At 52.2% G+C, this 27,656-nt stretch overlaps 11 protein-coding genes across 11 annotated transcripts; 6 read left to right on the forward strand and 5 right to left on the reverse strand.

Annotated features, from left to right (window-relative positions):
• Positions 1-119: 119 nt before the first annotated feature.
• GLOTRDRAFT_31457 (SURF1-domain-containing protein) lies at positions 120-1,010 on the reverse strand (the record flags this gene model as incomplete). The annotated part of the gene is made up of 4 exons (XM_007862063.1): positions 120-207; positions 258-363; positions 417-808; positions 868-1,010. The coding sequence occupies 4 exons, from the start codon at positions 1,008-1,010 to the stop codon at positions 120-122; spliced, it is 729 nt and encodes a 242-aa protein (XP_007860254.1).
• Positions 1,011-1,396: 386 nt separating this feature from the next.
• GLOTRDRAFT_67977 (ANTH-domain-containing protein) lies at positions 1,397-5,818 on the forward strand (the record flags this gene model as incomplete). Its single annotated transcript, XM_007862617.1, has 11 exons — positions 1,397-1,571; positions 1,623-1,765; positions 1,824-1,899; positions 1,954-2,092; positions 2,142-2,326; positions 2,383-2,519; positions 2,570-2,980; positions 3,040-3,525; positions 3,584-3,733; positions 3,784-3,868; positions 3,924-5,818. The coding sequence occupies 11 exons, from the start codon at positions 1,397-1,399 to the stop codon at positions 5,153-5,155; spliced, it is 3,219 nt and encodes a 1,072-aa protein (XP_007860808.1). The 3' UTR covers positions 5,156-5,818.
• Positions 5,819-5,831: 13 nt separating this feature from the next.
• GLOTRDRAFT_108932 (uncharacterized protein) lies at positions 5,832-7,521 on the forward strand (the record flags this gene model as incomplete). Its single annotated transcript, XM_007862618.1, has 1 exon — positions 5,832-7,521. A coding segment is annotated over exon 1 (399 nt), but the record flags the coding sequence as incomplete, so codon positions are not given.
• Positions 7,522-12,177: 4,656 nt separating this feature from the next.
• GLOTRDRAFT_89918 (uncharacterized protein) lies at positions 12,178-13,000 on the reverse strand (the record flags this gene model as incomplete). Its single annotated transcript, XM_007862619.1, has 3 exons — positions 12,178-12,436; positions 12,499-12,683; positions 12,776-13,000. 3 exons carry the CDS (start codon positions 12,998-13,000, stop codon positions 12,178-12,180), a joined length of 669 nt encoding a protein of 222 aa, XP_007860810.1.
• A 387-nt stretch (positions 13,001-13,387) lies between these two features.
• On the forward strand, positions 13,388-14,873 carry GLOTRDRAFT_135091 (uncharacterized protein; the record flags this gene model as incomplete). The annotated part of the gene is made up of 3 exons (XM_007862620.1): positions 13,388-13,572; positions 13,633-13,866; positions 13,926-14,873. The coding sequence occupies exons 1-3, from the start codon at positions 13,483-13,485 to the stop codon at positions 14,871-14,873; spliced, it is 1,272 nt and encodes a 423-aa protein (XP_007860811.1). The 5' UTR covers positions 13,388-13,482.
• GLOTRDRAFT_113046 (uncharacterized protein) lies at positions 14,276-15,509 on the reverse strand. Its single transcript, XM_007862621.1, has 2 exons — positions 15,377-15,509; positions 14,276-15,322 (listed from the first exon to the last, which is right to left on the reverse strand). Exons 1-2 carry the CDS (start codon positions 15,449-15,451, stop codon positions 15,107-15,109), a joined length of 291 nt encoding a protein of 96 aa, XP_007860812.1. The 5' UTR covers positions 15,452-15,509; the 3' UTR covers positions 14,276-15,106.
• Positions 15,510-17,058: 1,549 nt separating this feature from the next.
• Positions 17,059-19,947, reverse strand: GLOTRDRAFT_135093 (MFS general substrate transporter). The gene is made up of 21 exons (XM_007862622.1): positions 19,877-19,947; positions 19,703-19,812; positions 19,579-19,641; positions 19,509-19,522; positions 19,440-19,450; positions 19,355-19,374; positions 19,146-19,295; positions 19,023-19,083; positions 18,928-18,969; positions 18,839-18,861; positions 18,738-18,783; positions 18,662-18,682; positions 18,460-18,605; positions 18,149-18,421; positions 18,027-18,096; positions 17,939-17,971; positions 17,774-17,880; positions 17,498-17,709; positions 17,386-17,439; positions 17,249-17,328; positions 17,059-17,190 (listed from the first exon to the last, which is right to left on the reverse strand). The coding sequence occupies exons 1-21, from the start codon at positions 19,920-19,922 to the stop codon at positions 17,120-17,122; spliced, it is 1,653 nt and encodes a 550-aa protein (XP_007860813.1). The 5' UTR covers positions 19,923-19,947; the 3' UTR covers positions 17,059-17,119.
• A 506-nt stretch (positions 19,948-20,453) lies between these two features.
• Positions 20,454-21,677, forward strand: GLOTRDRAFT_30954 (NAD P-binding protein; the record flags this gene model as incomplete). Its single annotated transcript, XM_007862034.1, has 5 exons — positions 20,454-20,493; positions 20,561-21,024; positions 21,084-21,261; positions 21,324-21,472; positions 21,522-21,677. 5 exons carry the CDS (start codon positions 20,454-20,456, stop codon positions 21,675-21,677), a joined length of 987 nt encoding a protein of 328 aa, XP_007860225.1.
• A 290-nt stretch (positions 21,678-21,967) lies between these two features.
• On the forward strand, positions 21,968-24,154 carry GLOTRDRAFT_67986 (MFS general substrate transporter). Its single transcript, XM_007862623.1, has 8 exons — positions 21,968-22,346; positions 22,399-22,514; positions 22,569-22,748; positions 22,798-22,933; positions 22,983-23,039; positions 23,092-23,672; positions 23,736-23,824; positions 23,877-24,154. The coding sequence occupies exons 1-8, from the start codon at positions 22,096-22,098 to the stop codon at positions 24,078-24,080; spliced, it is 1,614 nt and encodes a 537-aa protein (XP_007860814.1). The 5' UTR covers positions 21,968-22,095; the 3' UTR covers positions 24,081-24,154.
• Positions 24,155-24,485: 331 nt separating this feature from the next.
• On the forward strand, positions 24,486-25,620 carry GLOTRDRAFT_124153 (DNA-binding protein; the record flags this gene model as incomplete). The annotated part of the gene is made up of 8 exons (XM_007862624.1): positions 24,486-24,507; positions 24,571-24,597; positions 24,659-24,822; positions 24,881-24,996; positions 25,052-25,155; positions 25,212-25,273; positions 25,330-25,431; positions 25,489-25,620. The coding sequence occupies 8 exons, from the start codon at positions 24,486-24,488 to the stop codon at positions 25,618-25,620; spliced, it is 729 nt and encodes a 242-aa protein (XP_007860815.1).
• Positions 25,621-25,690: 70 nt separating this feature from the next.
• On the reverse strand, positions 25,691-27,521 carry GLOTRDRAFT_124154 (uncharacterized protein; the record flags this gene model as incomplete). The annotated part of the gene is made up of 9 exons (XM_007863400.1): positions 25,691-25,750; positions 25,807-25,959; positions 26,014-26,316; positions 26,366-26,529; positions 26,580-26,793; positions 26,846-26,933; positions 26,980-27,034; positions 27,087-27,222; positions 27,273-27,521. 9 exons carry the CDS (start codon positions 27,519-27,521, stop codon positions 25,691-25,693), a joined length of 1,422 nt encoding a protein of 473 aa, XP_007861591.1.
• Between the last annotated feature and the right edge of the window lie 135 nt (positions 27,522-27,656).

Genomic DNA, 27,656 nt, shown 5'->3' on the forward strand with positions numbered 1-27,656 from the left:
TAGATTAATCCGAGACAACCCGAAGGGCCCAATAATCGAACGCAGACGGGAAGGATGAAGGCCTATCCGAGACATGCCTGCTCGTAATGACCACGTATCCGTCCACTTCGGGATGACATTTATACTCGCGGCAGTCTAGCACGTGCCCTCCTGTGCTTGAGCAACAATCGCAGGAACATCAAACTTGTAAAGGCAGACAACGAGTACCTGCATCTACTATAAGCGCGGGCCATGATTGTAGGGATATCGCGACCCACCAGGTTATGACGTATGACAGATGGGAGTTCCGCAGGTCAACTATGGGCGGTCGACCAATTGGAACTCCATGGGCTTGTCGCCAGGAAGCGTCTCCGGAATGGCCCTCTGTTCAATGATATTGTACTGTCACCATCGTACGCCCTAACATGGATGCATACCAAATATTTCTTCAATGAAAACGGGCTGCACGTTGGCACGTTCTCCGCCTGCGTATTCAGCCATAGCCTCGACATCCGCCCAATACCATTCGCCCCTTTCGGGATGATTATCTGGGGTAAAGTTGTTTCGTGCTTGCGTGGTTCTCAACATGCCGAGCACCTCCACTTCGCCATCCTGTGCTTGCGCTGCTTTGGCTTGCTCAGCAAACTCTTTGGATACGAATCCCCTGTCGACCAGAACTGTCGTTCCGTCTTGTCGCACAAGAGGTGTCACCAAGTGATACCCAGTCGCTCCTTCACGTACGCGAGGTCCTAGCAGAATTGAGTGTTCGGGATCCCACCGGCCCCGTAGTAGAACTTTGCGATACGTGAACTCTGGAAGCACCGAGATACTTTACACGGCCGCATAAACTTGAATATAGAGGATGTACGTGATCAAGAAGATGCGCACTTTATTCGTTTCGGTAATGGTATGGGCTCACGTTGTAGCTTTTCCTCTAATTCGTCGATCAAGGCGACCTTCCATTTCAGACGCTGCACTTGCCAGGTACCCAAATAGAAGGTGAATATAGGAATGACACCTAGGACGACCATGGTGGGGGTTATCAGCGGGTACCGACGGGCTCTGTACGGCGAGGAGCTCGAGAACGAGGAAGCCTCAGATTCCTGTGAAGATTGAAACCGCCGACCAGGGGCCCTGCTGGCATCCTTTAGTCCAGAGAAGCGAAATATATTTCTTTCGAACAAGCATCTTGAGAACGGTCGAAACATGCGTGCAGTTAACTTGGAGAAATGAGAGGCAAGGGTAATTGTGCCGGCGGCTGCAGCGCGCGTCAGTCACGGACCTCCCAGCGCTAATCCACACTCGCTCAGATCCCCGGGTTCGCTGGCTATTTGTATACGTGCGCAGTCTCGAGTGGCCGCCAAATCATGTAAGGCTATTCTTATCGCTGCGTAGCGTCTCTCAAACACTGACCACGATGGACAGGCTTCAAGGAGCGCGGACTCGTCAGACTGGCTACGATATTGACGGTGACGAGATCCATTACCCCACTCGTCCGGTAGACAAGGAGAAGGCAGAGCAGGAGCTTGTCATCAACATCAAGAAGGCTACGAATCCAGACGAGACTGCGCCGAAGCAAAAGCATGTCCGAAGTGAGTGTGCGGGGTCTGGAGTGCTACCTGGAGGATACTAATGAGGTGTAGAGTGTATCGTCTATACATGGGACTACCACTCTTCCATATCCTTCTGGACTGGACTCCGGGTGCAGCCCATATTAGCGGATGAGGTCCAGACGTTCAAAGCTTTGATCACCGTGCACAAGGTCTTACAGGAAGGGCATCCGATCGTGAGTAAGGGAGGAATATGCGTGGACTGGGGAATGACCAGACTCGATGTTGCCGTAGACAATAAAGGAAGCTCATGGACAAACGGGTTGGCTGGAGACCTGTGCTCGGACGGTAGGCCACGAGACTCCAAAAGGTGCGTGGGTGTATACCCGATCCCTTGAACAGCGGTGTGACTCTGGGGCCTTAGGGTACGGTACCCTCATCAGGGCTTATGTGCAATACATTCTCGCCAAGCTACGTTTCCATCGCATGCGTCCAGAGTTCAACGGCTTGTTCGAGTACGAAGAATATGTTACCTTGAAAGGTGTTGACGATCCCAATGAGGGGTAAGTGTTCCGCGTTCTCATGGGGATCTGTACTGAGATCATAGTCTAGCTATGAAATTATTTCCGATCTCATGGGCCTGCAAGATCAAATAGATTCCTTTCAAAGGATGATATTCGCTCATTTCCGGCATTCTGCGAATAACGAGTGCCGAATCTCTGCGCTGGTACCACTTGTTAAAGAGAGCTGGGGCATCTATCGGTTCATTACCAGCATGCTCAGGGCGATGCACCGGAGTAGGTTCCATTCGTGGCCATCGAATCGAAGCCAGATGTCATAACGATCATACCAGGAACCACTGACACCGACGCCCTTGAACCATTACGGACACGGTTCAGTTCCCAACACTACAACCTTCGAAAGTTCTACTATGAATGCTCCAACCTCAAGTACCTCACAAGTCTGATCAATGTGCCCAAGCTTGGCCAGGTATGGCTTCGGATGCGACTTCTCAGTTACAATCGTCTCATTGCCTTTAGGACCCTCCGAACCTCATGGATAAAGGCTCAGCGCCGGACCTTCCCGCAAGACCCACCACGGCTGCCAAGTCTCCTACACCACCTCCAGCAGCACCCTCTCCGGTCGTAGATATCGGGGAGCAGGCAAGGATGCTCAAGCAGTACGAAGAGCAGCAAGCTGCTTTGGTTGCTGCTCGGGAGGCTGAGGAACGTCGTCGCCTTGAGTTGGAAGCTCAACAGCGAGCTGAGTTCGAGCGGAGGCAGCAAGAGCAGCTTGAGAAAGAACGCCTTGCTCAAGAACAGTTAATGCAGCAGCAGATGATGCAGTACAATAACCAAGCTGCGCAGCAGATGCATGAGCTGGAGAGGGAACTTCTGGCTATGCGTGGTCAGTACGAGCGTGATCAGCTCATGCTGGAGCAATATGACAGAGTACGTGAGCGTGTTAGTCTACCTTGGTCCATAGGCTGACGTATTCTCCTTGACTGTAGAGAGTCAAAGCGTTAGAGGGTGAACTGGCGGGAGTTCAGATGCACATCAATCAGCAATTTCAGTCGAAGGACGATCTCATCAAACAGCTGCAAGACCAAGTTACACTCTGGCGTAATAAGTATGAAGCCCTGGCGAAACTGTATAGTCAACTTCGCACAGAACATCTCGACATGCTGCAGAAGTATAAGCAGATGCAGTTGAAGGCAAACTCTGCCCAGGAAGCCATCGACAAGATGGAGCGAATGGAGAGAGATATCAAGGCCAAGAACCTGGAACTGGCTGATATGATCCGCGAGCGTGACAGAGCCAGGTTTGACTTGGATCGCCAAAAGGCCAGCCACAAGGATGAAATAGATCGTCTGCGCCGCGAACTCAACTTTGCCAACGAGCGTGCCGAGGATGCGTCGAGGTCCAAGAGCTCCGAGGTCTCGAGCGTTCTGGCCAAATACAACAGACAACTCTCAGAGTTGGAGGACTCCTTACGAGTATGTGTGCTCATCGCGGGTGTGGAGTCTAACCTGACAATGCGTCGCATATGTCTAGGCCAAACAAATACAGATTGACGATCTGCTTACCAAGCTGCAGAACGTCGATCAGGACATGGAGCGTCTGCGGGAAGAGAAGGACCAAGAAATAGCAATTCTTCAGGAGAGCATGGACTCGACCATCCAGCAACTTGCCGACGTCCAACAGGTATGTGACCTATCCTTGTCCGGTCGGATGCTACTCATTATGCCCATCAGACGCAAAATATCGCCGAAGAGGCCACTAATGCCCAGATCGATACCTTGATATTGGATAACAGGAAGAAGCTCAACCAGATCATAGGTAAGAGTGCCAGTAGTCTTCTGCAGAAAGGACGTCGTCTCACATACTGTTCCAGACTCTATCCTGCAAGCATGCATGCAGAAGGTTGATGAAGCTACCTACGAGCTTGAGTCTCCTACGCAGGCGGGCAATCTCAACTCCACACCGGAGTATACTCTGTCGATGATCGAGAAGGCTATCAACAATGCCACTGAGTTCGCGATTATCTTCAATTTATACATCGGTGGTGAAGTTGGCGGCGACCATGTGGATGTCATTAAGGGGGCAAACGAGCTTGCGCAGTCTCTCGCTGACGTTCTGATCAGCACCAAGGGCGTCACACGGTTGGCTGATGACGAGGCGTCCGACAAACTCATCAACGTTGCCAAAAATGCCGGCGATGTCGGGATACGCTTGTTCCTTAATCTCCAGTCCTACAAGCTTGACCTGTTGCGTGACTCAACGCAGAGGAAGGAGGTCGCCACGCGTAATAATGCGGAAATACGGGGAGCCTTAACGAAGCTTTCTGAGGCTATCGACAAGCTCTTGCCTAAGGGGCAAGCGGCCCTGTCGAAGGCCAATGGCGACATTGGGGATCTCGTGGAACAAGAGATGATGGGCGCTGCTAAGGCTATCGAGGCTGCTACCCAGCGGTTGCAAGAGCTCATTGCTCGGCCACGTGACACCGACCGATTCAGTGCCGTGGACCTTAAAGTGCACGATTCCATCCTTGCTGCCGCGCTTGCGATCACGAATGCTATTGCACGGCTCATTCAAGCTGCTACGGAATCCCAGCAAGAGATTGTCAACAAGGGCAAAGGCGCGAGCACATCGCAGCAGTTTTACAAAAAGAACAACCGTTGGACAGAAGGTCTCATCTCGGCAGCTCGAGCCGTGGCCTTTGCCACCAACCTTCTCATCGAGTCTGCGGATGGTGTCCTATCTGGGACTCATTCACTCGAACAGCTAATTGTCGCCTCAAACGAAGTGGCAGGGGCGACAGCGCAGTTGGTCGCTGCATCAAGAGTGAAGGCAGACTTGATGTCCAAGACGCAGGAGCGTTTGGAACTTGCAGCCAAGGCAGTCACGGAAGCGGTGAAGGCATTGGTGCGACAAGTCAAGGCTATTACCGCGAAGCAAGCCGAAGACGAAGCAGTTGATTATAATGCTATGCCCGCGCTGGAGTTCAAGAGACGGGAGATGGAGCAACAGGTAGAGATTCTTCGGCTGGAGAAAGAATTGGGCGCGGCTCGACATAGGCTGGGCGCCATGAGACGTGCAGGATATCACACGGAGGAGACGGACTAAAGCGTAGGACCTAATACGAGCATTCCTTTCTTCACTATCTTACAGCCTGCGTTCATATTACCATGTAACTTTTATCTTGCGACTCAAATATCACCAAGGATCAGACGGTTTGGCTTGTCATAATCTCCATTGCAGGGTATGTGCGAAATGTCACAAAATGAGCGTCTGACTAGGCAAATATACCACAACGTAAATTAGAACACAGACGACTAGGAATAATGGCAAGTTAACAAATAAGCAATAAAAAGCTGAACGATATCCAACAGGTTCACAGCAGGCACAAACTTATCCAGGTCCAACTAATTCCAGGATGTCCACGCTTCGAACAGTATCAAAGGAATCCTTGCCTCGACCAAGATCCAGGAAATTTGCATCTTCAAATGGTTTTGCAGTAGCCTGTGCTTCTGAAGACGACTCGGCCTCATCTTCGATATCCAGGAAAGACGGCTTCCGCATGATGGATCGCCGTTGTGACCCAACCTTGTCATTTCGTGCAGAGGAAGGAGGATAGGGGGAACGGCCGGCACGCTGAGCACTGCGTCTAGGAGGTGGCAAAGGACCAATAGGTTCCTCAGGTTCCTCCCTTTCGCGTATGATTGAGTCCGCGTGAGTGCTAGTAGCAGTGACGGCTGAGCTTGTCCGTGGTCGTCGACGAGGCGGCGGTGGAAGACTGGTAGGTGGTGAGTACATCATAGTGTGGCCACTGCCGCCAGGGGAGACGAGGAAGGACGAGGAAATAGGCGAGGAAGGAGGTGTTATGTCAGACTGCGACGTAGACGGTCTCCCGCTACGTAAAGGACCTCCACTCTTCGAGAACATGGAGGTGCTGCGCGTGGGCCGGGAACTTTGCGAGTATGGAGACAGCGGCGACAGTGGAGGTGTCCGGCCACTCATAGTCTGCTTCTGAGGCGACGGAGGGCCAAAATCTTGGCCATTTCGACCCTTGCCGCGTTCCCAAAAGCGCATACTAGAGGGAGGCGATGATGGACCATCTACCTCGCTCGCGCCTGTCATAGACGCGACGGACGGGGAGCCAAGATGCCAATCTCGTCCAAGACCAGTCGACGGCGTATTTATGCTCATACTTGTCGTAGAAGCGGACATCGACGAGCCCTGTGAATTTCCCCTCCGTCTTCCGGTTATAGACCCAACCCCCATGTACGAGCTCTCCAGAGCGCCTGCGCGCCCGAAGTCCTCGACATACCCGACCTGATTGTCGGGATCGTGGACAGTGACGCTGGGAGTAAGGGAGCGCGCAGAATCTCTTCGTGAACGATCCTCGCCTTGAGACTGGTCATGCCGTGCGCGTTCATCTTGCTCCTGCTGCACTATCGCCTCCAATGCAAGCATGTCCGCGGGAGACATGATCTGCTGCGGGACGTACTCTGTCTGAGGTTTCGGCAGGACGGCAATCGTGTTCCCTTCTCCGTCCTCCCAAAACGAAGCCACAGAGTCGTTCGGAGATAGCTGATGCGCATACATCCCTCCCGGTCGACCGTCCTCCAGAGTCAAGCTCAAAACTGACCTGGTGTCTTCCTCGGACGGGGTGTGCGCTTGGGACGAGGGTGTCCGTCGTAAGCTTGAGCCAGAAAAGAGCCGCTTCCTGACCGGAGTATGCGGACGCCCAGGAGAACTAGACGACTTATCCAGACTCTTCTCACTGGGATGAGTGGATATAGACAGTGAAGAGAACGACGGGAAGGTCATGGTAGGAGTCGACCCCCTACGGTTGTCAGTGATAGTGGACGTGGTACTGTCTGCGTGATAATGTGAACTTTGAGATACTGGCGGGCTCCCAGCAGAGTGGTGAGACTGTCTCAGGTGGGGTAAAGGTGGTAAGGGAATCCGAGGATGATGGAACGATCGTTGCTTCTTTGGCGGCTTCCCCTTCCCCTTTTCTCGACTGCTCTTTTCATGCCCGGTGCTGTGATCGTCCCCAGTGTTGGAATGTGCGGAGGAAGCGGACAATGTGCTCGATACCGAAAAGCGCTGCGCGGCCATGGCATTTGATATGTTCTGCTGCGAAAGCGCCTTTTTCAGCGTCTTCGCCGGCGAGCCGTCCGAAGTCGCGGACTGCACAATCGTCGTCTTCGACGGGCTTCGGAGAGCCATCTCCAATTCGCGTTCCTCCTTTTCCTCCGAAGCCTTCATCTTCCCCTTCCCCTTGTCGATGGACTTTATCTTGCTTTTTCCATGACGGGAGAAGTCCCTTTCTCGGGGACTCCAGACATTGCCATGGGTCACGAGCACATCCCGAGTCTCTGAGATGGAAGAGGCAAATGACAAACTGCTTCCGGACTCGTCGGAGTCATCCTGCGCTATCGGGGTGGAAGGCGCCGTCATCAATGGACTATCGCCTAGAGCAACTCTATCATGCGAATCTTGCGAGTGTTCAGGGGCAGTATGATAAGAAGATGAAGATGCAGCTGTGAAGCGAAGAAGTTTGGGTAAGTTGAGGTATCTGGACTACCCAAAAGGTGATAACTCACTATTTCCCGACTCGCGTAGTGGATTTCTGACGGTCGAGGCGTCAGAAGTCTCGCCACTACGGGGCGACGGGCTCAAGGACGGCAGTGGTGGCGGAGGAATGGGGATTGGCGGTGGGGGAGCGGCAGGGCGCGGATGAAGGCGTCCTAGCGATGCTTGCCTTACAATAACCAGGGGCGGTGTTCCAGGCGTGCTAGTGCTTGCGGAGGAAGTGGCAATATCTGGAGTGCTGTTGTTACTAACAGGCGGAGACCGACGAGGTCCTACATCTGTCATGCCTCGTGCACGCATAGGTGGCCGGTGGAGGGGCCTCATAGGGTCTGAAGGCGGCTCGGAGAGCCTATTCGCCATATTTGTATTATTATATGGATCTAGCGAGCTGAGGGGACGAAGTTATTTTAGTGTCGGCTGGTCCCTATTTGAGACCAGTGCATTACCTTTCAGAAGTTCCCGGAGGCGGTTCGCCTGGCTGGTTATGGAGAAAGTGCTCGTGCGACTGCGAACTAGATGAGGCGGAAGCGAAAGAGGCCCGATTGAGGTCCTCGGCTCCGCTCTTCTTCTGATGCAATTCGTTCGAGGAAGTATTGCTGCCATTAGAAAAGACAGATAGTCGAAGCGGGTCCTGTGCTTGTACCTTGGGAGGCACGACCATGCCCCTGGACGCGAAGGGGTCAGCGTCACTCAGCGTCAAGACTGAATGTTGGTATGAGGATCGGCCGCGAGAGCTAGGCACGTCGGATGGGGTGCGAGGTTCTGGCTCATCCCATGACGGTACAGTGGAATATACAGAATTCGATGGAGGCCTGTTCGTGTAGCTGCGAGCACTATGGCTGAGCTGGCTCGGAGCTGGACTAGGCAGAGGAGTGGAGATAGACGGCGGCTCCGCGAGTAGCGACGGAGGGTCTTGAATGGCAAGGGTGGGCCCTGCCGGCTTTTTGGACTTTAGACCTATAGCGGAAGCAAGTGTGTTGAACTTGGAAGAAGGACTACTGCGTCTCGGCTGCTTGGGGTGTTCCTGTTTGCGGACAGCAGAGCTGTCATCACGCTTAAGCGACGTGAACGAGCGGGCGGATTTGAGAGGGGTGGTCGGCTTGGAGGCCGAGGAGGACGACTGGAGGGACGTGTCGGAAGTCTTGGACGACGAGCGGCTCCACCACGGACGGGGAGCGGGGTGAGTGGGGAGGAGAGAGGACATGGCGTGAAAAGAGGGGAGGGGAATGATCGTGACTGCTGTACAAGATATGCAGAAATATACAGGCGCGGCGGTCAGGGCGCGTTGGACGACGGCCGAGCGGTGGTTGATGACGGCGGGCGCGACGAGCGGGGTGCCGGGGGCGACGGCGGGGGCAGCATCAAGCACTGGCAGAGAAGGGGCAGGAGCGTCGGGCGGGATAAGCTAAGAGAGGAGGTCGGCCATGGTTTGATGGCAGAAGCACACGGCCAGAGAAGCCACGGCACCGACCGTGCGTCCGTTCTTTCCCCTTATTAGCCGACCGTGGGCGTCCCACTCACCTCTTCATTTCTTCCGGCCTTTTCTTCGTTCTCGTCTGATATTATTACGTCTTTTTCTCGCGCCGGCTGCTCCTTGTCGTGTTTACGACTATGTCTCGTAAGTCATTCTATTCCATGCCCGTCCCAAATACAAGTACACTTTGCTTGAAGAACCTGAGCGCCCCGAGTACAAGAGACTTGCAGTACAGTGCTGGATCTAGTACTTTATCGGGATCTTCTGAAAAGCCGTATTATGCCGTCCGCACTTCTATACTCGTTTCCTTCCGCTTCTGTTACTGCGTCCGCTTCGTGCTGGCCCGAGGCCCCGAGCAGCCCCGAGCTCGGCTGCGTCTCCACTATCAACATCCAACCCGACTTTTGTTCACCCTGTCAGGCATCGAGGAGATGTATGTAAAGTAATGTACGAGCATTCGAATCGTCTAATAAATCTGTCTTTATGAACACCGAGATTCGCGTTCATATCCAGCCTTGACAGCCTACACATGAATTCATTTTCTTGGCTACCGGGACGCGAGAGCCAGCTTGAACGGGGTGTACGAATACCCCAAACAAGTGGGGAAAGCGTAACTCGTAATTTGACGCCAGACCGATCTTGCATGAGCACGTCTCCATCGCCACCGATGGAGGGACTGCAGGCATGTATCGACGTTTCCTCCGAAAGATACATCAGGATCTCATAAGTAAGATCAGCTAGAACAAGGCGGCCACCGTGAGTGGAGAAGCGTAACTCCGATGTGGACAAGAGCTCATCACGAACAGCCGGGCGTCGCAGCTGTCGACGCCGAAAGTACCGAGAGACACCCGATGTCAGGATTTCTTGCAGCAGGGAAGTTCAGATGAACGCTCAGCTCCAGCAGAAACAGGTGCTGTAGTCTTGACGCCCTGCTGAACAGCAGGACGGCCTACACCGTACAGGACTCTTCTGGTGTTGGATTTTCGGATCGACCTCCTAGTGATGAGATGAGCTAATAGTGCGAACTCACCGGGCTGATCCACTGCAGCCCGGTAAGAAAAGCATACTCTTGATTCGATGAGCAGGGGAAACTCTGCAACATCAGCCCAAGCCGAGCCACATGAAGATGTCTAGCCAGGACCGCGGTGATGTTGATACATATCATGAGCGAAATGATTGATAGCCTGGCGTCTTTCGCACGATCATACATGGTCTGCGAGACAAATGCTGTGCTCGTTCTCATAGTCAAGTCGACAGCGCTGCAATAGGATCAGATCAGATCACTCGCATACAGGTCCGAGAAACGTGCATACCGGTGAAATGAAAGGATCTGGTGCTTTGAATATTGTGAAGAGAGCCACGATCCCGTGCATCGGGTTACAGCTCTGAATCTTACGTTCTTCTAACAGACGGGGATATCAAGCTAGTGTTACGGCAAGACTCTGGGCGAAGCTCACATCCACAGAAACGTATATTTAGACAGCGTAGGAACAACAGTCAATGATAGATTTGCGTACCAGTGCATACATCTCCGCAATTGCGCGACAGGCTAGATTTGTTTTTGCTGACCATCAGAGTATTGTAATCTGTCTCAATGGCATGTAGCCAAACCACTGTAATGGACGCGGTCGAGAGTTGTGATGCAAACATGGGATCTCATGCCACCGCACCAAGGCTATAGATAGCTCAGACGGAGTTTGGGGATGATAGAAAATCGAAGGCTCTTCGGAAGGGTCGGTAGGACCCCTGAAAATACCGATAGATGCCGGTGCAGGACTTGATTTTGTCATGTCCGGACTGTTTTTGGCGCCCCCCCGCCTTTATGTCCGGATAAAATACCGGCATCGGCCAAGGTCGGATCCATGTCCGGACTATTGCCCCGGCCTCTAGGAAACAGCAAAAATCACCCGTTGTAGTCCACAAGTCATTCTAGACACTAGATACTAGGGTGTATGTATGAAAACCTGAAACGTGCATAGTCTGAGGTAGAAAGTTCAATAGATAACGGAAGAGCCTTCGGGCTTGAGATCTCCAGCATGCAAAGAAAAGACGTGGCAGGCAAATGAGTGATTCAGCAGGCATTGTGCATTGCCAGGGTCTGAGAGACAGCGCGAAATACCCGCCCGTTCATGGCTTCGTAGCCCTGGACGGCGAGATACGATACCGCCGCGAGATTGGAGGCATCCGGCACCCAGCTGTGTCTTCCATGTGTGCCTCCGGATTTCAGCGTGATATTAAAAACTGTATAATTCCGTGCAAATAAGGGGTACCCGAGGGTTCACGACTACAGGGGAGGCATGTCTATCCTTATTCGGTGAGAAATACCATACCGGGTCATGATAGTGTACTAGCGACGAAGTGGCGGGCTGCTGACCATGTCCGGACTACAACCGGCCTCACTGCTGGGGTGCCGTTGGTGTCCGGACTAAAAAACCGGGTTGGCCGGCTGAGACCCCTACTTACGTCCGGACTGGCTCCGGCGTCCCTCGCCCGAGGCGCTTTTTTTGTCCGGACTGGCACCGGCATCTATCGGTATTTTCAGGGGTCCTGGGTCGGTCTGGTTAACTAGAGTCAAGAAGTTGGGTAAGACGTACATATTTCGCCGGGAGATTCCCTATCTTGAGAAGAGCTCAGCGGCTCTGATATAATCGTGGGTAAGTCGGACGGATAGATGGCGGTCAGTAAATGAGCGGTGATGTTGCATGTTCCTATGTGTGACGGCTCTTGACGGCACTGCGTATCCTTACCGTAGTGCGGAGGGAACATAAGCAGAATGTGCGGAATGTGTACCGACTGGGTGACAGGAAGGACAGACCCTCTCCTCCTTCGGTATAAGACAGCCCTCAGGGATCCCTTCCCAGGTCTGGACAGGAACACTAGCGTGGCCTTCGAGCTGCGAGTCTGAACCATGAATGTGCCGTACTATGCCCAGGCTCGAACGTCTGGACGGAAAGAAGCAACATGGAGTTTGGATATCCTGTTTCGATAATGAAAGAAACTATATTCGATGTCTATACCACTTACAATCCACCATAGAATAAAACTGTCCGCGGTGGCTCCTCGAGTCCTATCAACCCATCGAAGCCCACATATCCTCTTCATCTCTTTCCTGAGCCGCTTGCACTGCCCTGGGCATGTCTTCCGGTTTCGGCACATGCGGCGCGGCAGGCTCATCCTCGAAACCGTCTGGTGCGTCGAAGACCACCGCGCGGCGGTCTCTGCTGGTGAATGGTCCGTCGTCCGCGATGTCAATGTCCATGCTGTATCCCGCCATCCGAGCTGCTGAGAGATCGATGGCCTTTGGCCGCGTAAATATGGACTGGCCGGACCTATCGAGACCAGGCATGAGGATGACGGTTATCTGAGGAATAACGCGTCTGGAAAGACGTACTGCCGCATGATCATAGCTAGACGCAGGAACTGTAATACGTTCCGTCCAATGAGCAGGACACTGTCAAAGACCTCCTCTCCCTTGCTCCCTCGGCCGCTATGTGCGAACAACAGTATCGACAGCGTGAGGGCGCAGAAAATGGTGATGATGAGATCGAAAATATTCCATGGTGATCTCCAGAATTGCTGTCAAAAGGAAGATGCAGACATAATGTCAGCGAATGGTACCGTAGGTTTCTTGCGAGACTCATACGAGAGAGGCGCCGGGGTGAGCTCACCTTGCCAAGAGCAACTAATCGTACTCCCACCTCACATATCATGCTAGTGTTGATAATTATCTCCAAGATGTAGAAGCTCAAAGGCGGATATCGTTGCATGGATCCCAAGATTGCTGTCGCAACGGACAGCACGACCATAACAAGATACAGGATGATATACGTCCGGGAGTGCACGAAGCGATTCGCTATTCCCGTGACTATCTCCTGGCGACTGAGCGCATACATAGAGCGGCCACCCCTACATCGTTCTGTTTGTTAGATCATCCCCCTACAGCCCTGTCGCATGAGACACTCACACGGGTTGGGTAGGTGGAGCAGGCTTGGGTGCGTGCAATGGCTCGGTCTCTGCCTCGCCGCTCTCAAGGTCCTCGAGTGGTTCATATTCCTCTGTGGGCATTTTGGAAAGTTAAAGAACGTATACTGCCAATTGCAGTCGCTGTAGACTCAGGTACGTTAGAGCTGGGGGGGGAGTGCTGCGGTACAGTGCGCTGGATGGTGTATTCTGACAAACGGCGATGACATGAGCAGCCACAGGAAACGTCACAGCCACCGGAAACTGCCGAATACAAGCCGGGCCAACCATAGCACACGGCGTTGCCTCCACAATCGCCTTTTGCTTTTGGCCACCTCTCGTCGCGGGTCCACCTTTGGGATCTGTTTGTTACACGAACCCTCGCATTACATCGTCTCTGGAATAGTCTGTCAAGATGGGTGGCGGAGACTTGAACATGAAAAAGTCCTGGCACCCGCTCCTGTTGAAGAATCAGGAGCGGGTCTGGCTTGAAGAGAAGAAGGCGGTGAGTACGCTTGGTTACCCCCCGAAGTCTGATTTGACTCAACTCCAACGATATTGTTAGCTTGAGGAGAAGAAGAAGCTCGACCAGCTCCGTAAGGAGAAAGAGGAAGAGCGGCAGTTGCAGGAGCTTCAACGACTGCAGGAAGAGTCGACGGGAAAGAAACGAGTCGAGAAGCTGGATTGGATGTATGCTACTCCTGCAACTGGGAGTAGCCAGAACCAGAACGAACTGGAGGACTATCTCCTGGGGAAGAAGCGCGTTGACAAGATGCTCACGGCAGATGAGAATGCTAAGGTACGTCTATTTTGCCGATATATCCAAGCATGGGGATGCTGATTATGCCTTAACTGCAGGTTGGCGCTGCCCACAAGAACTTCATTGCCACCCAATTTGCGAACACCTCAAGAGACACAGCTGCGAAGATTCGGGAGGACCCGCTGTTTGCCATAAAGCAGCAAGAGCAGGCCGCCTACCAACAGCTTATGTCCAATCCCTTACGTTTGCGCGAAATGCAAGAGCGCGCTGGTATCAAACCGAAGAAGGACAAGAAGGAAAAGAAACATAAGGACAAGCACTCCAAGAAAGACAAGCACCGACACAGAGATCATGAGCACTCGCGTTCGCGTTCACCCGTCTCTGACCGCGGTCGTTCCCGCTCATACGATGAGAGGCCTTCCAGGTCGAGACGCTCACCGAGCCCTAACAGCCGACGTTCCCGTTCTCCGCCTCCCAAGCGGCGTTACAGCGACGAGTACCGGGGCCGCAGTCGCAGCCCCGACGATCGCCATCGTCGGCCTAGTCCAAGCTATGAGACGGGTCGCGAGGATCGCATCCGTACTTGGCCGCGCTCAGATGAATCGGATGACAATGGCCACCATTCTCGTCGGGACCGGAGTTACGAGCGTCGGCCAGATGACCGGAAACGGGGGCGCAGCCGTAGCCGTAGCCCTCCCCGCCACGACCGTCCTGATTATAAGAGGTCGAGGAGGACTCCCCCTCCGTCCCGAGACTCTCGCCCTGCTGAATCATCAAGATCGGGCTACTCTGCCGAGGAACGCGCAGCTCGTCTGGCAGCAATGTCTTCGAACGCGCAGAGCATGACAGTCGAGCGCAAGGAACGGCTCACCACTCTTCTGGAACAGGAGAAAGCGGAGGCAGAAGCAGAGGAAAGGCTACGCTCGAAGTCGAAGGGCATGGCTGGTTTCCTCAGTTCAGAGCAGAAGAGGGTATTTGGCGGTCAGGGTGGCTTGGAAGAGAGGATCAAGCGAGGGCGTGGTGGCTTGGTCGCTGAGAGGGACTGATGGGCAATCAGATACCTCTGTCATTCTGTAAGGGCTCAGTGGTGTTATCACTTCGACGAGTTTCAGTTAATCAGCGTGTCATTACAACAACAGGTATATGTATTATTAAAGTCATCATTGAACTTGTCCGTGTGGTATTGTAAAGGTCGTAAGGGATCGTTTAGAATTGTCCAGTGTCATGTTTCCAACCTTCCACATCATCGGGCAGCGTCAACCTCTTCTCTCCACTACGACTATGAGCTCGAGTGGAACTCTGGGAAGTAGGACGACATGGACCTGTTATCCTGATTCGACTGACCCATCACGGCCAAGTGGGGAGTTCGGACCTCGTCGATCGGTGTAGCGTCCGCAGCCACTGCGGAGAGGGGTTTGGGGCCCCAAAAGAGGTCCGTGAAGGCGCAACGGTCCGAAACCCCCTTGGCTTGGGCAAGTTTGGGGTACACGACGCGCTGGAAGTATGGTATGTGATTAGGAGGACCATCCTGCAGTGTTATGCAACTCACCCGTGGGCGGCCCTCTTTGGGTGGCGAGGGCAACGTGGAAGGGAAGCGGACGTGCATTGACTGAGAGCCAGACATGGCGTTTCGCGCTTCAAACTTCGCGGCGGAAGATCAAGGAAGGGTTGTAGGGCGAGTTTGCGACTTGAGTTGCTGCTCGGGCATGGGACGCGCAGTTTTATAGGAACGCGGTACAAAGAATGTCCAGGGACAACCGGGCGAAACACGGCGGCGGTGGCCAGTTGCCGGTGATGTCACACCTGTGCTTGGTCCCTTGTTTGGCCCGTGCCACGGCCACCGCACGTATTTGTCAATCCTGCGCGCCGCAACGCTTCGAAGGAGCTCAAGATAGCTCGCGATAATCGTGGGTGTCGTAGAGTCATGATGTCAAGTGTACATTTCAAATCCCAAACACCCCTTGGAGTCCTTTCTGTCAGGCCCGACGCAACCCACTCCTCCTACGGTAATACGCGCCTCACGCCTCACCACAGAGTCCGACGTATCTCTGCGGACGTCGTAAATACAGAACGGGAGAAACAGCAGTGTAAAAATATGACATGAATTACAAAACAACAGTGGGCACAAAGCTCCGATGCGTCACTATGCCGAATCTGTCGTTGTGGCGGATATCTGAATTGATCTCAGCGACCGCACCGGAACATGCTCTGAAATTCCCTGCGCTCGTATCGGATGAATGAATGGCAGCCCACTCAATAAACTGAATGGAATGGTGTATGAAAGCACAAACACAACAAGCTGCGAGTAAGAATCGCGGGTTCTTCGGAACATAACCTCGTACCTTCTTCAGGCTGACTTCGGCATGGTAAGAAAATGCAATCCTCCCTACAAAGTTAAGGACGCGAGTCGCTATAAATGGAAGGTCGAGACACTGTGCGGTAACCCCGCAGCGTCGCGAGGGACTTCGTCTGAAGTCGGGCGACTCGCTTCGGAATGGGAATCCTAAGGCGGTGAGGAGGTTGTGTACTCACTGCAATTCATTCGTACACCGGTAACACCACCTCCCATGATCATGAGAAGTTGAATGGTTTTGTATATCAGTGCACATGTAGTTTTAATTTTTGAAACTGAACCCCAAAGTATAATACCAAGTGAAGGCTTTGTGTATAGATTGGGCCTTGTCCGGACTCAAAGTGCCACAATGTCATCAATATCGGTGCCTTGCAATGACAGAACAAAAGAAAATTTTCAAGTTGTGTCACGGAGTGAAGACAACTAGAATCATCACAAGTGAAGAATATCGTCCATGGGTGGGATTAAACCTCAAGCTCACATCATTGCATCTGAAATAACCCATCACACTAACCGCTGCACTAGCAGCACACTAGCAATATGCAAAAATAAGATAATATGTTAGTCGGGCAAATGTCTGGGCGCATCCGCTGCAATGGCTCCGCGTCCACTTTGCGATCCGCTGCGCGACTCGCTTACATAATCTGCGTCCTCAACTTTGTAGGGAGGATTGCATTTCGTGGCATGGTACTCTCAACGGCCGGGCCGAATCCGCAAGACCGAGCTTGTACTCGACATAAAAGATGTGGCTATAGTCGATCCCGCTATGCCTCACGGCCTCCGGGGATGACCGTTGTCGTTTGTATCCCCGGCAGCAAGCAATCGAGGCGGCAGCCGTCAATCGTGGAGGACAGTTTGCACTCGTGTAGATATAGGTTGTTGAACGTACGCATTTGATCATACACACGCATACAACGCAGTCAGTAGGTGTTTGATCGGTCAATCATCGGCGTCCAACTTCACGCAGCGGTGAATCCACGACCGGGCCCGTTTCCCACAGACATACATCGCTGCGGAGCAGCCTTGAGCTATGCACAACGCAAGGTAGAATAATGGAAGGTCACTCACGGATAGTCAAAAAGGTGGTGAATAGTGTAACCCCACCCACGGTGCAGAATACACTGAGTATGCCTCTTGCGACAAACCAACTGTGGAACGATCGACGTCAGTATCAAATCAGGCACATGGGGATAACAGAATCGCACTCATTGATAAACAAGGTTATGATCACGGAGAACACGTTCTTGAAGAAGATGACACTGCGGCCTCCTGTTAGTTCATTCCGAACCAGTCCAAGTGTGTTCCGAAGAACCTCACCCTCCCATAGCGGTCTCAGCGCTTCGTCTGTGTGCATCTACAACGTAAGCAATAGAACCAGAGGCACCCAAGGTGATGCCGAAGTTCGCCAGGCCGAAGAAGAACACCGGACCTATCCACGGATCTTCCTTGTTCGCAGAGATACCCCAACCGAAGAAAGCCATAGAGCCAAAGATAGCGTAGAACGCGACAAGAGGTAGACGGAACTCGGGCTGCGATAGATAATGACTCTGTAAGAGCAGAACCTTGTCAAGCGGACTGCGTTCGGAAACACACCTCGAAAGTACCCTTATTCCAGGCACTCATATGCCGGGCCAGCCAATCAGACAGGGGCCCCGAAATTACGGCCGCTAGCATGGCTCCAATGAAGGGGCCCATATAGGCTGCAGCGAAAGCGGTATCAGGACACAAAGTCGATACCGAACCGAGCAATGTCCTTACTGAGGCCAACTTGACTCGTGTCGAAGTTGTAGGCTGTCCCGACAGAGTTGATCAGCAGCGTGCACAGGCAAGGAAGAATGTCACGAACGGGGCGCTGAAAATAACTGCGACACGCTTGTAGCCAGAAGGACGAGCCATGTGATAGCGACTCCGTAGACCTGCGTATCTCGGTAAGGGAATTGACACCTCTCTAAGCTTCATCGTACTCACTAAACCTGCCCATAGCACGATCGGCGTGGCCAGGGATTCTATGGGTCTCCATACCAGAGCCAGGAGCGACACTCTGGTGGGATAGATGCCGCTGAATATTGAAAGCTCTTGCGCATACGACTTTTTACGTGGGGGTGCAGGTAATTCAGCGGATTCGAGCTTTACGGACGGCTCCTGCTTTTCGACGGTGGAATCGTCCTTGATATCCTGACCGTTCTGGATCGCCGGGATCACCTGGGACCTATAGTAGGTCGTCTCGGGCATGCAGAAAAACTACACGTAATCAGGCCACGTCCGTCGGTGAGGTAGACTTGCTCGTGACAACTTGCCTGCAAAAGAAATAGAAGTCCGTTTGCGATAGCGAAAATCTTGAATGCCCATCGCCAGCCCAAGTTCTGGATGACAGCCCCCGCGATAGGCGGCGTGATGTTGATACCGTCTAACAACGCCAAATTCCCTGGGATGACATGTTTCTCAGCGTCACGAGTTTACTCCGAGCGTCCTGCATCTTACACAAAGCGACAGGAATACCGCCTGGTCGTACAGTATTCGTTATCAGCTACGCTCCTCTGAGCGACGTAAAACTCACGTTCGTGGGTAAAGTAGATGTCATTGATCGACGCTCCGACGAGAAACTATCGGTCTGAAGTTAGTCTTGCCATACGTCGTTATGGTGAAGCGTGTGGTTACCTCGAGTACTGATTGGCCGACGCCTGGTAGAGTGCAGCAAATATCATTGGAAGTCCACAGAAGCACAGAAGCATGACCGACGGCGTTACCTTGTATGATACGTGATCCGAGAAGAGTCCCATAAGAATGTGCTATTGGAGGCGACGCTTAGAAAGGTCGTATAACCGACGAGAGCGTCACGCACCATAGGCGGACATGATCGCACCAGCCATCATAATCAGGGTGGAGGCTAGGAAGACAGGCCGCTAGAAACGCGAAAACTCTTCAAAACTCATTGTTTCGCATGGATCGCAGGAATGCGCCACACCTTTCCGATCTTCACCGCTAAAGCCGACCATATCACAGTAGCGATCGCCAACGCGGCAGTCAATGCAGACCCAAGCGCGCGACTCGTGGCTTGCAAGGAAGTATGGAACTCCGCCGCAAGATTTACTAAGTCAGCAGATACCAGGGGTCCCTAGAGTTGTTTCACCAGTAAATCACTCTGCGCAAATATGCAAATGACCTGGGACTCACGAGAGCACCACATATGACGGCTATAAGCAGGGTAATGAGTCAGTGATTAGGATACTTCATCGTCCAGCAGATCCCTCCTACTTACTTCCGTATACGCTGGAAAGATGACCGATTTTCGTTAAGTTATAGATCCTTGCTGTGCAGGGGGACTCACAGCACAAAAAATACCTAGCGAACAATGATCAACGTGAAGAAGAAATATCAATTCAAGGGCATTGATTCACCATATGTTTCTTCCATTTGGGCCAGTTTAGAGGGTCATTCGGGTCATCACTAGGCTGAGGAACCTGGAATATAGCACACCGGTAGGCCGACTTACATGTACCTCTCGGAAAGGCTCAAACGTACCAGTACTACATGCGCGTTTCGGCCTGTACCATGTTTCAGTAAAGACAAGTCGACCCCTTCATAGGCAGCCTGCGCTGCAGCATTGGGGTCGTCGCTGAAGATCGACGTTCCTACCGAGACACCGCATGTAAGCTTCATAACCGTGACACGAACAAGGTTAGGGATTCGGCGCACCTGGTACATGGTCGAGATGCTTGTCCTCTAGGATGCCCAGCCCCATGGTTGCCGATGTGAGAGTCGAGGAAAGAAGAACCCACGAAGATCTCTCTGCCTCCCATTGTCCTTCTATTCATATTATAAGGCGGCGTCCCTCCGCCAAGCGGGTTATTACGATGCGAAGGCTCGCTCCGCTAGACCACTTCCAGCAGCTCAAGCAGCCCTTCGGGGGTCATGTGAAGGGGCAGAGACTCAAATATGTCGACACTTGATCTACGCCAGCTGCCTGTTATGAGACGATAGAGCCCATCCTATTTCGCGGAAAAACATAACATGCGACATTTACCCCACGGGGTTGGAGGGGCTACGCTTGTATCTTTCTGCCAACGACGGCGGCGTCCCGTTATAATTACTGGACATCGACAGTGGAATCCGGCTGCTCAGCCTGCTGGTGGCAATATGTGGCGATGGTAGTATTGACATGACGTCGTGCAGGGCATACCGATCGGGAGACTGGCATGTTTCGAGTGACGCTGAACGCTTCGCTTATTACTCTCTCTTCAGTGTCGTGTCCGAGGCAACTCTTTAACGCAAGATGGGTTCGAAAGTTGTTATATGCGGGGCTGGATTTCTAGGTACTTAATCCGCTGTCGGTTTCGACATCCGTGTACAGTATCCCTGTACAAGGTGAAACTCAAACAGAGTGTATACAAGGTTCGAACATCGCGAAGGCATTGGCCACAAGCAACGTCCCCCATCAGGTTCAAATATCGTCTCGGAGCCCTCAGCGCACATTCGACGGCCTACGTCGCGTCATCACTGCAGAGCAACTTCTGCCTCCAGCTGCAGCTGACGTGACAAAACCAGATTCTTTGCTGAAAGCTTTCCGAGGCGCCGACTTGGTCGTATCACTCGTGGGGGTCATGCACGGCTCCCCTGAAGATTTCGAACGGATACAGTGGAAAGGTGCAGAGAACGTCGCTAGAGCAGCCAAGGACGTCGGCGCCAAACTGGTTCACTTCAGTGCTATCGGGGCAGACGCCAATAGCGAGATACCTTATGCCAGGACGAAAGCGTTCGGCGAGGCTGCTGTCTTCCAGGTTCATCCGCAGGCAACCGTCATTCGACCCAGCATTGTGTTTGGGCCTGGCGATGGATTTTTTCCGGTACAGACATTTTGATCTTCTCGGGCGGCTTGATATATCAGTTGTGACCTCTCGTCTAGCGCTTCGCACAGCTGTCGCAGGTCTTGCCATTCCTTCCCGTCTTCGGTGGTGGTACAGCTCTCTTTCAACCTGTTTTTGTCGGGGACATCGCAAGAGTGGTCGAGATTATTGCCAGAAATGATAAGGATGTAGACAACTTGGTACAGGGTAAGATAATCGAGGCGGGTGGTCCGGAAGGTACGCATGGCACGCGAACATCTGCTTTCAACTTGTTCTCAATAATATGCCCTCCACCGAAGTGTTCACTTACCGAGAACTCATGGGTGCCGTATTAACTTATGCGGGCCGCTACCGTCCGGTCATATCCCTCCCCTTCGCCCTCGGCACAATGCAAGGATATGTCATGGAAAAGCTGCCTATGAACCTATTTACCGTCACAAGGGCGCAGGTACGTTCAAGGGTATCACTACCCTCAGTTAAGTCCTTACAATGTCAAGGTGGAGCAACTCAAGTCAGACAACGTTGTAAATTCATCACCCTCCGCCAAGCATGTATCTTTCAAAGATCTGGTGGAAGCACATTCACCTACATCTCTGAGGTCTATTCACGAGATTCTGCCTACCTATCTGAAAGAATGCTCTTCAGTTTTCTGACTGGCTGGCGACCTCCTCCGACTCAGGCCCTGCGTATGGAACTCCTCATTTTGGACTGGCGACATAACATACTGTTTTTCACTTTGGCCTACTGTGCGTTTCATACGGACTGTACCCTTGAGGCTTCGTGCATGTTCCTCGGCCGTTTAATCAGCATAAAACTCCTTGAACTTGAATGATGTCCACTATGAGGCCTGTGCAACCAATCGGCATGCTGGTCGGAATTCCGTAGATTATGTGCACCGTGGGAATACTACTCCGGAGAACCGTGGCCGGCTTTTTCGGCCTTTGCAACTTCGTCTTACATCTTGATAATAATAGTCCGTTATAAGGTCCTCCTCGATTCTTCGACGATGCCGCATTGCCTAAACGTCCCAGTCGCTTTGGGTTTATTCCTCTACCTCGATTGTGCGAGCGTATGCCGGATTTTGCTGCCAATGACGACATGGATGGGATTCGTCACGGTGAAAAGGAACCTCCTCACGAATCCAATGATAGCAATGCCGGGATCGACAGCAGACCCCAAGACACACAGAGACTTGAAGGGGATGGCAAGGATGCCCAGGTAAAGAAAGGAGACATTGACAAGGTCGAGAAGCCATTCAGCATATATACAAGCGGAGAGAAGTGGTTGATAGTGAGCTTAGCTGCCTTTGGTGGTTTGTTCAGGTGAGTGTCCGCTATAACATCCCATGTTGTCATGAAGATTGACGAACCGTAGCCCTTTGACAGCCAACATATACTTCCCTGCTATTCCTACTATCGCGACGGCGTTCCACAAATCCATAGAACTCATAAATGTCACCGTTACCGTGTACATGATCATGCAAGGTTTATGTGCGTACTTCACTCATATCAATATCTCCATGGTCCAGTGACTCTCTATCTCAGCGCCGATGGTATGGGGCACCATGGCAGATAAGATCGGTCGGAGACCCATCTTTGTCGCGTGCCTTCTGATCTTGTCTCTGTCCTGCGTTGGGCTCGCCCTCGTTCCTACGGATGCTTACTGGCTGCTGGTACTTCTTCGTGGAATACAAGCAGCAGGGTCAGCTAGTACCATTGCACTTGGTGAGCGGCAAGGTCGAGGTGGGTCTTGCAATGCTCATTATCAGTCTAGGTGCCGGAGTAGTAGGTGACATCGCTACTCCTGCGGAAAGGCGAGGATTCTTCGGCCTGTACAATGTCGGACCTATGGTAGGACCGAGCATCGGTCCCATTGTAGGTGGCGCTTTGGCCGGGCACCTTGGGTGGAGGTTAGTTGCTGTCAGTTCTTCTTGGAGTTCCTTATTAATTTATGCTCAGAGCTATATTCTGGTTCATGTGCATAGCCGCGGGTCTCTGTTGTGTATTCATATTCTTGTAAGTCGCCTTTTATTTGGGTATATGCAGACCCCGCTAAGCCGCAATAAAGAGTGTTCCCAGAGACTCTCCGAGCCCTTGTAGGCGACGGAAGCATTCCCCCACCAAAGTATGCGCGGCCGCCAATTGCGTTACTTGGACGGAGAAGAGAACACTCATCCACAGAAAGGCCACCCAAGAAGCGCTTCCAAAATCCCTTGCGATTATTCCTCATACCAGAGATAATCATCCCTCTCATATTCTCCTCCGTGGTGTTCGCTGTGTTATACGGATTCACAACCCCGATGTCGAATCTCTTTATGGAAGCTTACCCTTTCTTAAACGAGACTGACATCGGACTGTGTTATCTGGCAAACGGCGGCGGCATGCTTATGGGCAGCACTCTCTCAGGACGGTTGCTGGACAAAGACTACCAGAGACTCAAGCGCAGCCTAATGAAGAAGATTGCAGCAGACCCGGAGAAGCGAATCAATCCCGATGATATCACCAAGAGCGAAAACTGGCCGGTGGAGAAGGCAAGATTACGAACGCTGCCCTACTACGTGGCTGTATTAGTGGCCGTCTGCTGTGGATATGGTTGGTGTCTGCAAGAGAAAGTCTCCATCGCTGCTCCGCTGGTCTTGCAAATCCTTGGTACGTCTACCCAGGGTATCGTATACGCGTTGTGGATGCTGGCGCTAACATGCTTTGATTCAGTTGGCTTCCTAGTTACAGCGTTTATGACTTCTATTCAGACATTGATCGTCGACTTGGCGCCTACGCAAAGCTCCGCCGTAACTGCATGCGTGAGTGCCTATGTTATCGAAGGTATCCCCTCACTAATCTCCCATGGGTCAGAATAATGTGGTCCGTTGCTCAGTGGGAGCGGCCCTCGTCTCCGTGGTGGAGCTCATTTTAACTGCGATTGGTCCGGGTTGGACCTACGTTCTCTTCGGCGGTCTTGTGGCTGCATTTACGCCGTTGCTCTTCTTGGTGATGCACATGGGGCCGAAGTGGCGAGCACGACGGCGCGCAAAAAGGCAAGAGGGGGCTGGCAAATAAAAGACCTTCGATTCTCGCCCATGCTCTTGGCGGTATCTATACACTCTCGTACGCCCCAGACTCTTCCCTTTTCCGTGCTTCCCTAGTCATGGTACTATGGTATGATCCATACTTAATGATCATGCACGCGATGCATCCTACATGATGATAGACGGGCATGGCATGTACTATTAATATTAATGAAATGTTACACGACAGTCGTGTTTCCTGGGTATTTGGGGACTAGACATGATAAAATGTATTGCTACAGCTCTGGCGCTTGCCGGTACCCCGTGCTGTCACGACCTTTACAACGCAATGACATCGATTGGTTCTTCGGGTCCATGTCCAGCTGGTGGCCAAGCGGTCCTTTGTTCTTTGTGACCTCAGAAAATCCCGTCGACATGTTCATCGGCTAATCCCAGCATGGCGAACCTATCTTTCAACCGTGGGCCTGAGTCTCATAGTCGCTAACTACTGGGGAAGCTGATCCCTGCGATTCAATCTATAGAGGCTGTCAAAGGAATAACGGAATTCAGTAAGGCTGCATCTGCCAGTGTACAAGTTATGTCCTTGCAACAGGCTTAACTTCTTCTTAGTCGAGGTTGCGATACATACTATCCTCTACGTCAGGCAGGTCTATCCAGCAGACCTCTTTATTCAAAGGAAGAAGTACAACACGCCGGTATACCAATCCCGCCACCCGGACCTCAATGAATATATATCTGGAGCCGTGAAAGCTATCGGCGAAGAGCTCGTGCTGGTTCGTACCTTGAACGCAGTTATGGTCTCTGGCACGGTAACATATCCTCCTTTTCAAGGGCAGCGTTGATAAAGTCGTGGTCGTGATCAAAGACAAGGATGACATCCCCCTAGAGCGATTCATATTCGCCGTCGAGAACATGCTGCAAGTGGAAGCTTATGATAAGGATTCCATGTAAGTACAGCATTTTCAGTGCAATGCAGTCCCGTTGATTGAACGTTCTACATAGGGTTGAGGACGCCATGACCATGACCACTCTGGGGCAATACTTCCGATCCTTTCTGGTCAAGCTCAGTATGATAGAGAGCCAATTAGGCCCTATGACTGCTAGTGGTAATTGTGGTCTCCACATTAATAGCAAGACAGTATCTTATCCTCACATTCTCAAGGGGATATCTCGTTCTGCATTGTGATTGAGTTACAGGACGGTAAGAAGCCTACGGCTGGACAGGTAGGAAGAATCAGCTCATAGGTCTAAACCGAGGTTGAATCTGAATCCAACTTCAGGGTTCGTCATGGTTGCCCGCGGTAATAGCTCATACGACGGAAGAAGCGTCCGATGAAGCAGAATTACATTTTCTCAGGGCTGTTGACACTGGTATAATCAACGTAGGTACCAGGATGCCCCCCCCCCCTCGCGACTCAGCTCAGAGTTGTAACACGCAGCTATCTCTTGCTGTTCAAGAGTCGGAAGAGAAGCTACGGCGAGAAGGTCTTCTGCCGGAACGCGGTAAAGGAAAGACAAAGGCCCCCGAAGAATGGTATCCGGATACTTTCGAAGTGTCGCAAGAAATATGAAAATGCAATAATCAAGGCAATGTCGAAGAACAAGGGACTAAAATACACGTCGCAATTATACTAGGAAAAATTAGACATCCACTCGTATACGCTGAATTATAGGAATGATCCTATCCCATTCCTCCATAGCCTAAAGTCAAGTCAGAGCTTAACAAAAGATTGACAATGATAGCTGAGCAAACTAACCGCTCGATAGAATTCAATTTGTCCGTCCGCTAGATTGCCCAACATCTCCTTCATCTCGGCCTCCTTGGCGTACTGGAATATATTCTGCTCCCGTAACGTCTCGTCGCTGAAAGCATCGGACGTCTCGTGTGCGGTCGTGACGGCATCTTGCAACTGTAAAACCAATATATAGGGACCAAATAGGTTTTGGTCCGAATGCAGACTCACCTCCTTAATCTTTGTATCCAGCTTACGCATCTTCTCAACTCTACTCCTGTCGTCGTCTGCCCCTCGGAGAGCGTCCACCTTATCTCGAATGTAAGCACTAAGACCCAGACCAGTACTTCCGGCATGACCACTGATGACTGCTGCTAGTCGGTCCCGCTCAGCCGTTACGCCAGACAGATAGTCAGAGAGTTCTTCGAAATCCATCTGTTTCTGGTCACGAAGCTTGAGAACAGCCCGATTGGCGTGGGAGTATGCGAGGAGGGAGTGCAGATGGACGAGGAATGGATCGGTGGTCGTTTGAGTCTGGAAACACGGTTAATCCAGGCATATGGACATAACAGATATCGCGCACCAAATGGCGCTGTAGAGCCGAAAACTCCAGCAGCGTGTTGGAAAAATGATTGAGAGGATCGGTAATCCCGGATTCCAAGAAACCCAGGCCTTGAACGGCGACAGCCATGTCGTGATAGTCCGCGGTCAAATCTTCACCAGTGTCCGGATCGCCAGCTCTTTCAGCTTCAGACTCACACACCAGAATCACGAAACACAAGAGAATATAGTCTCACCGTTTGTTCTATTCCTGATGCGTGTCCACATCCTCTCGGTAGCGTTCAAGCCCTCTTCGAATTTGTCGACCCTTTCCCGCATGGCGAGAAATCGCTCGTCAGGCTTGCGCACACGGGAGAACGCATTGAGCAAGGTATCTGAGAGGCTGTCAATTATTCCTGTCGATGTTTCGGGCACTGGGGGATGTGCAACATGTTGATGCATGGTGACATGCTACGAAGCGGTCACTATGAAAGCCCAGCATAGTGCAAGACTAGACACTGACCCATTCCGTTGACTCGAAGAATGCGCGCACAAGAGTACTGCGCTGCAGAGTGGGATGTCGTGCGATACGCTGCAAGAAGCGATGTAGACTATGTTCTGTTAAGACGTGAAGGGACATACAAAGAAACCACTCACTCGAGCCGCCGACGCTCGATAAACTCAGGGCTGAAACGGTCGCCTGTAATATATTCTGTGGTACGCTGAGTAACATCCCATACAGTACGCTAGACACAACAACCGACCTAGGCGATGCTTGTCGGGCAGCGGAGGAACCACACATGCTGGAAAGTCTTTCACCAAGTTCTCCCGCAAGAAGACAAAGTCTTGAAAGCGCCGTCGAGACGACGGGTTGGGAGTCGAGAATATCGGAAGGTTGGTCTACAAGCGTATTAAGGAACCGAAGGGCGACCATTGGACTGCGTGCTCACATGTGCAAAAACAAGGTAGGACACATAAGCGTCTTTGGTCTCTGCCAACTCCTTCACGGGATCCTTGACGGAGGTGATCAAGTACCCCTCCCATTTAGGATCGTGAGGTCCACGGCCATCCTCACTTTCTGAGGTACTCTGTTTGAATCCGGGCCCTACGGGCGCGGTAGGCTCCTCTGTACCATATGCTGGGGCCGACGGCGACTCCCAAGTGACACTATCGAACACATCCTCGTCGTCGCCTAGCATAGTCGTAACTTTGGCCACAGGTTACGCCCGCTGCGAGTCGCTTGACTCAGTAGAAGCTGCGGGTATTCAACGCAGCAGAGTGTACACCAAAACTACAGCGCCTGTATGTGGACTCGGAGTGAAGCCAGTCCCAAG

The sequence above is a fragment of the Gloeophyllum trabeum genome, assembly GCF_000344685.1.
Source record: "Gloeophyllum trabeum ATCC 11539 unplaced genomic scaffold GLOTRscaffold_00001, whole genome shotgun sequence".
In the NCBI taxonomy this organism is placed as follows: Eukaryota; Fungi; Basidiomycota; class Agaricomycetes; order Gloeophyllales; family Gloeophyllaceae; genus Gloeophyllum; species Gloeophyllum trabeum.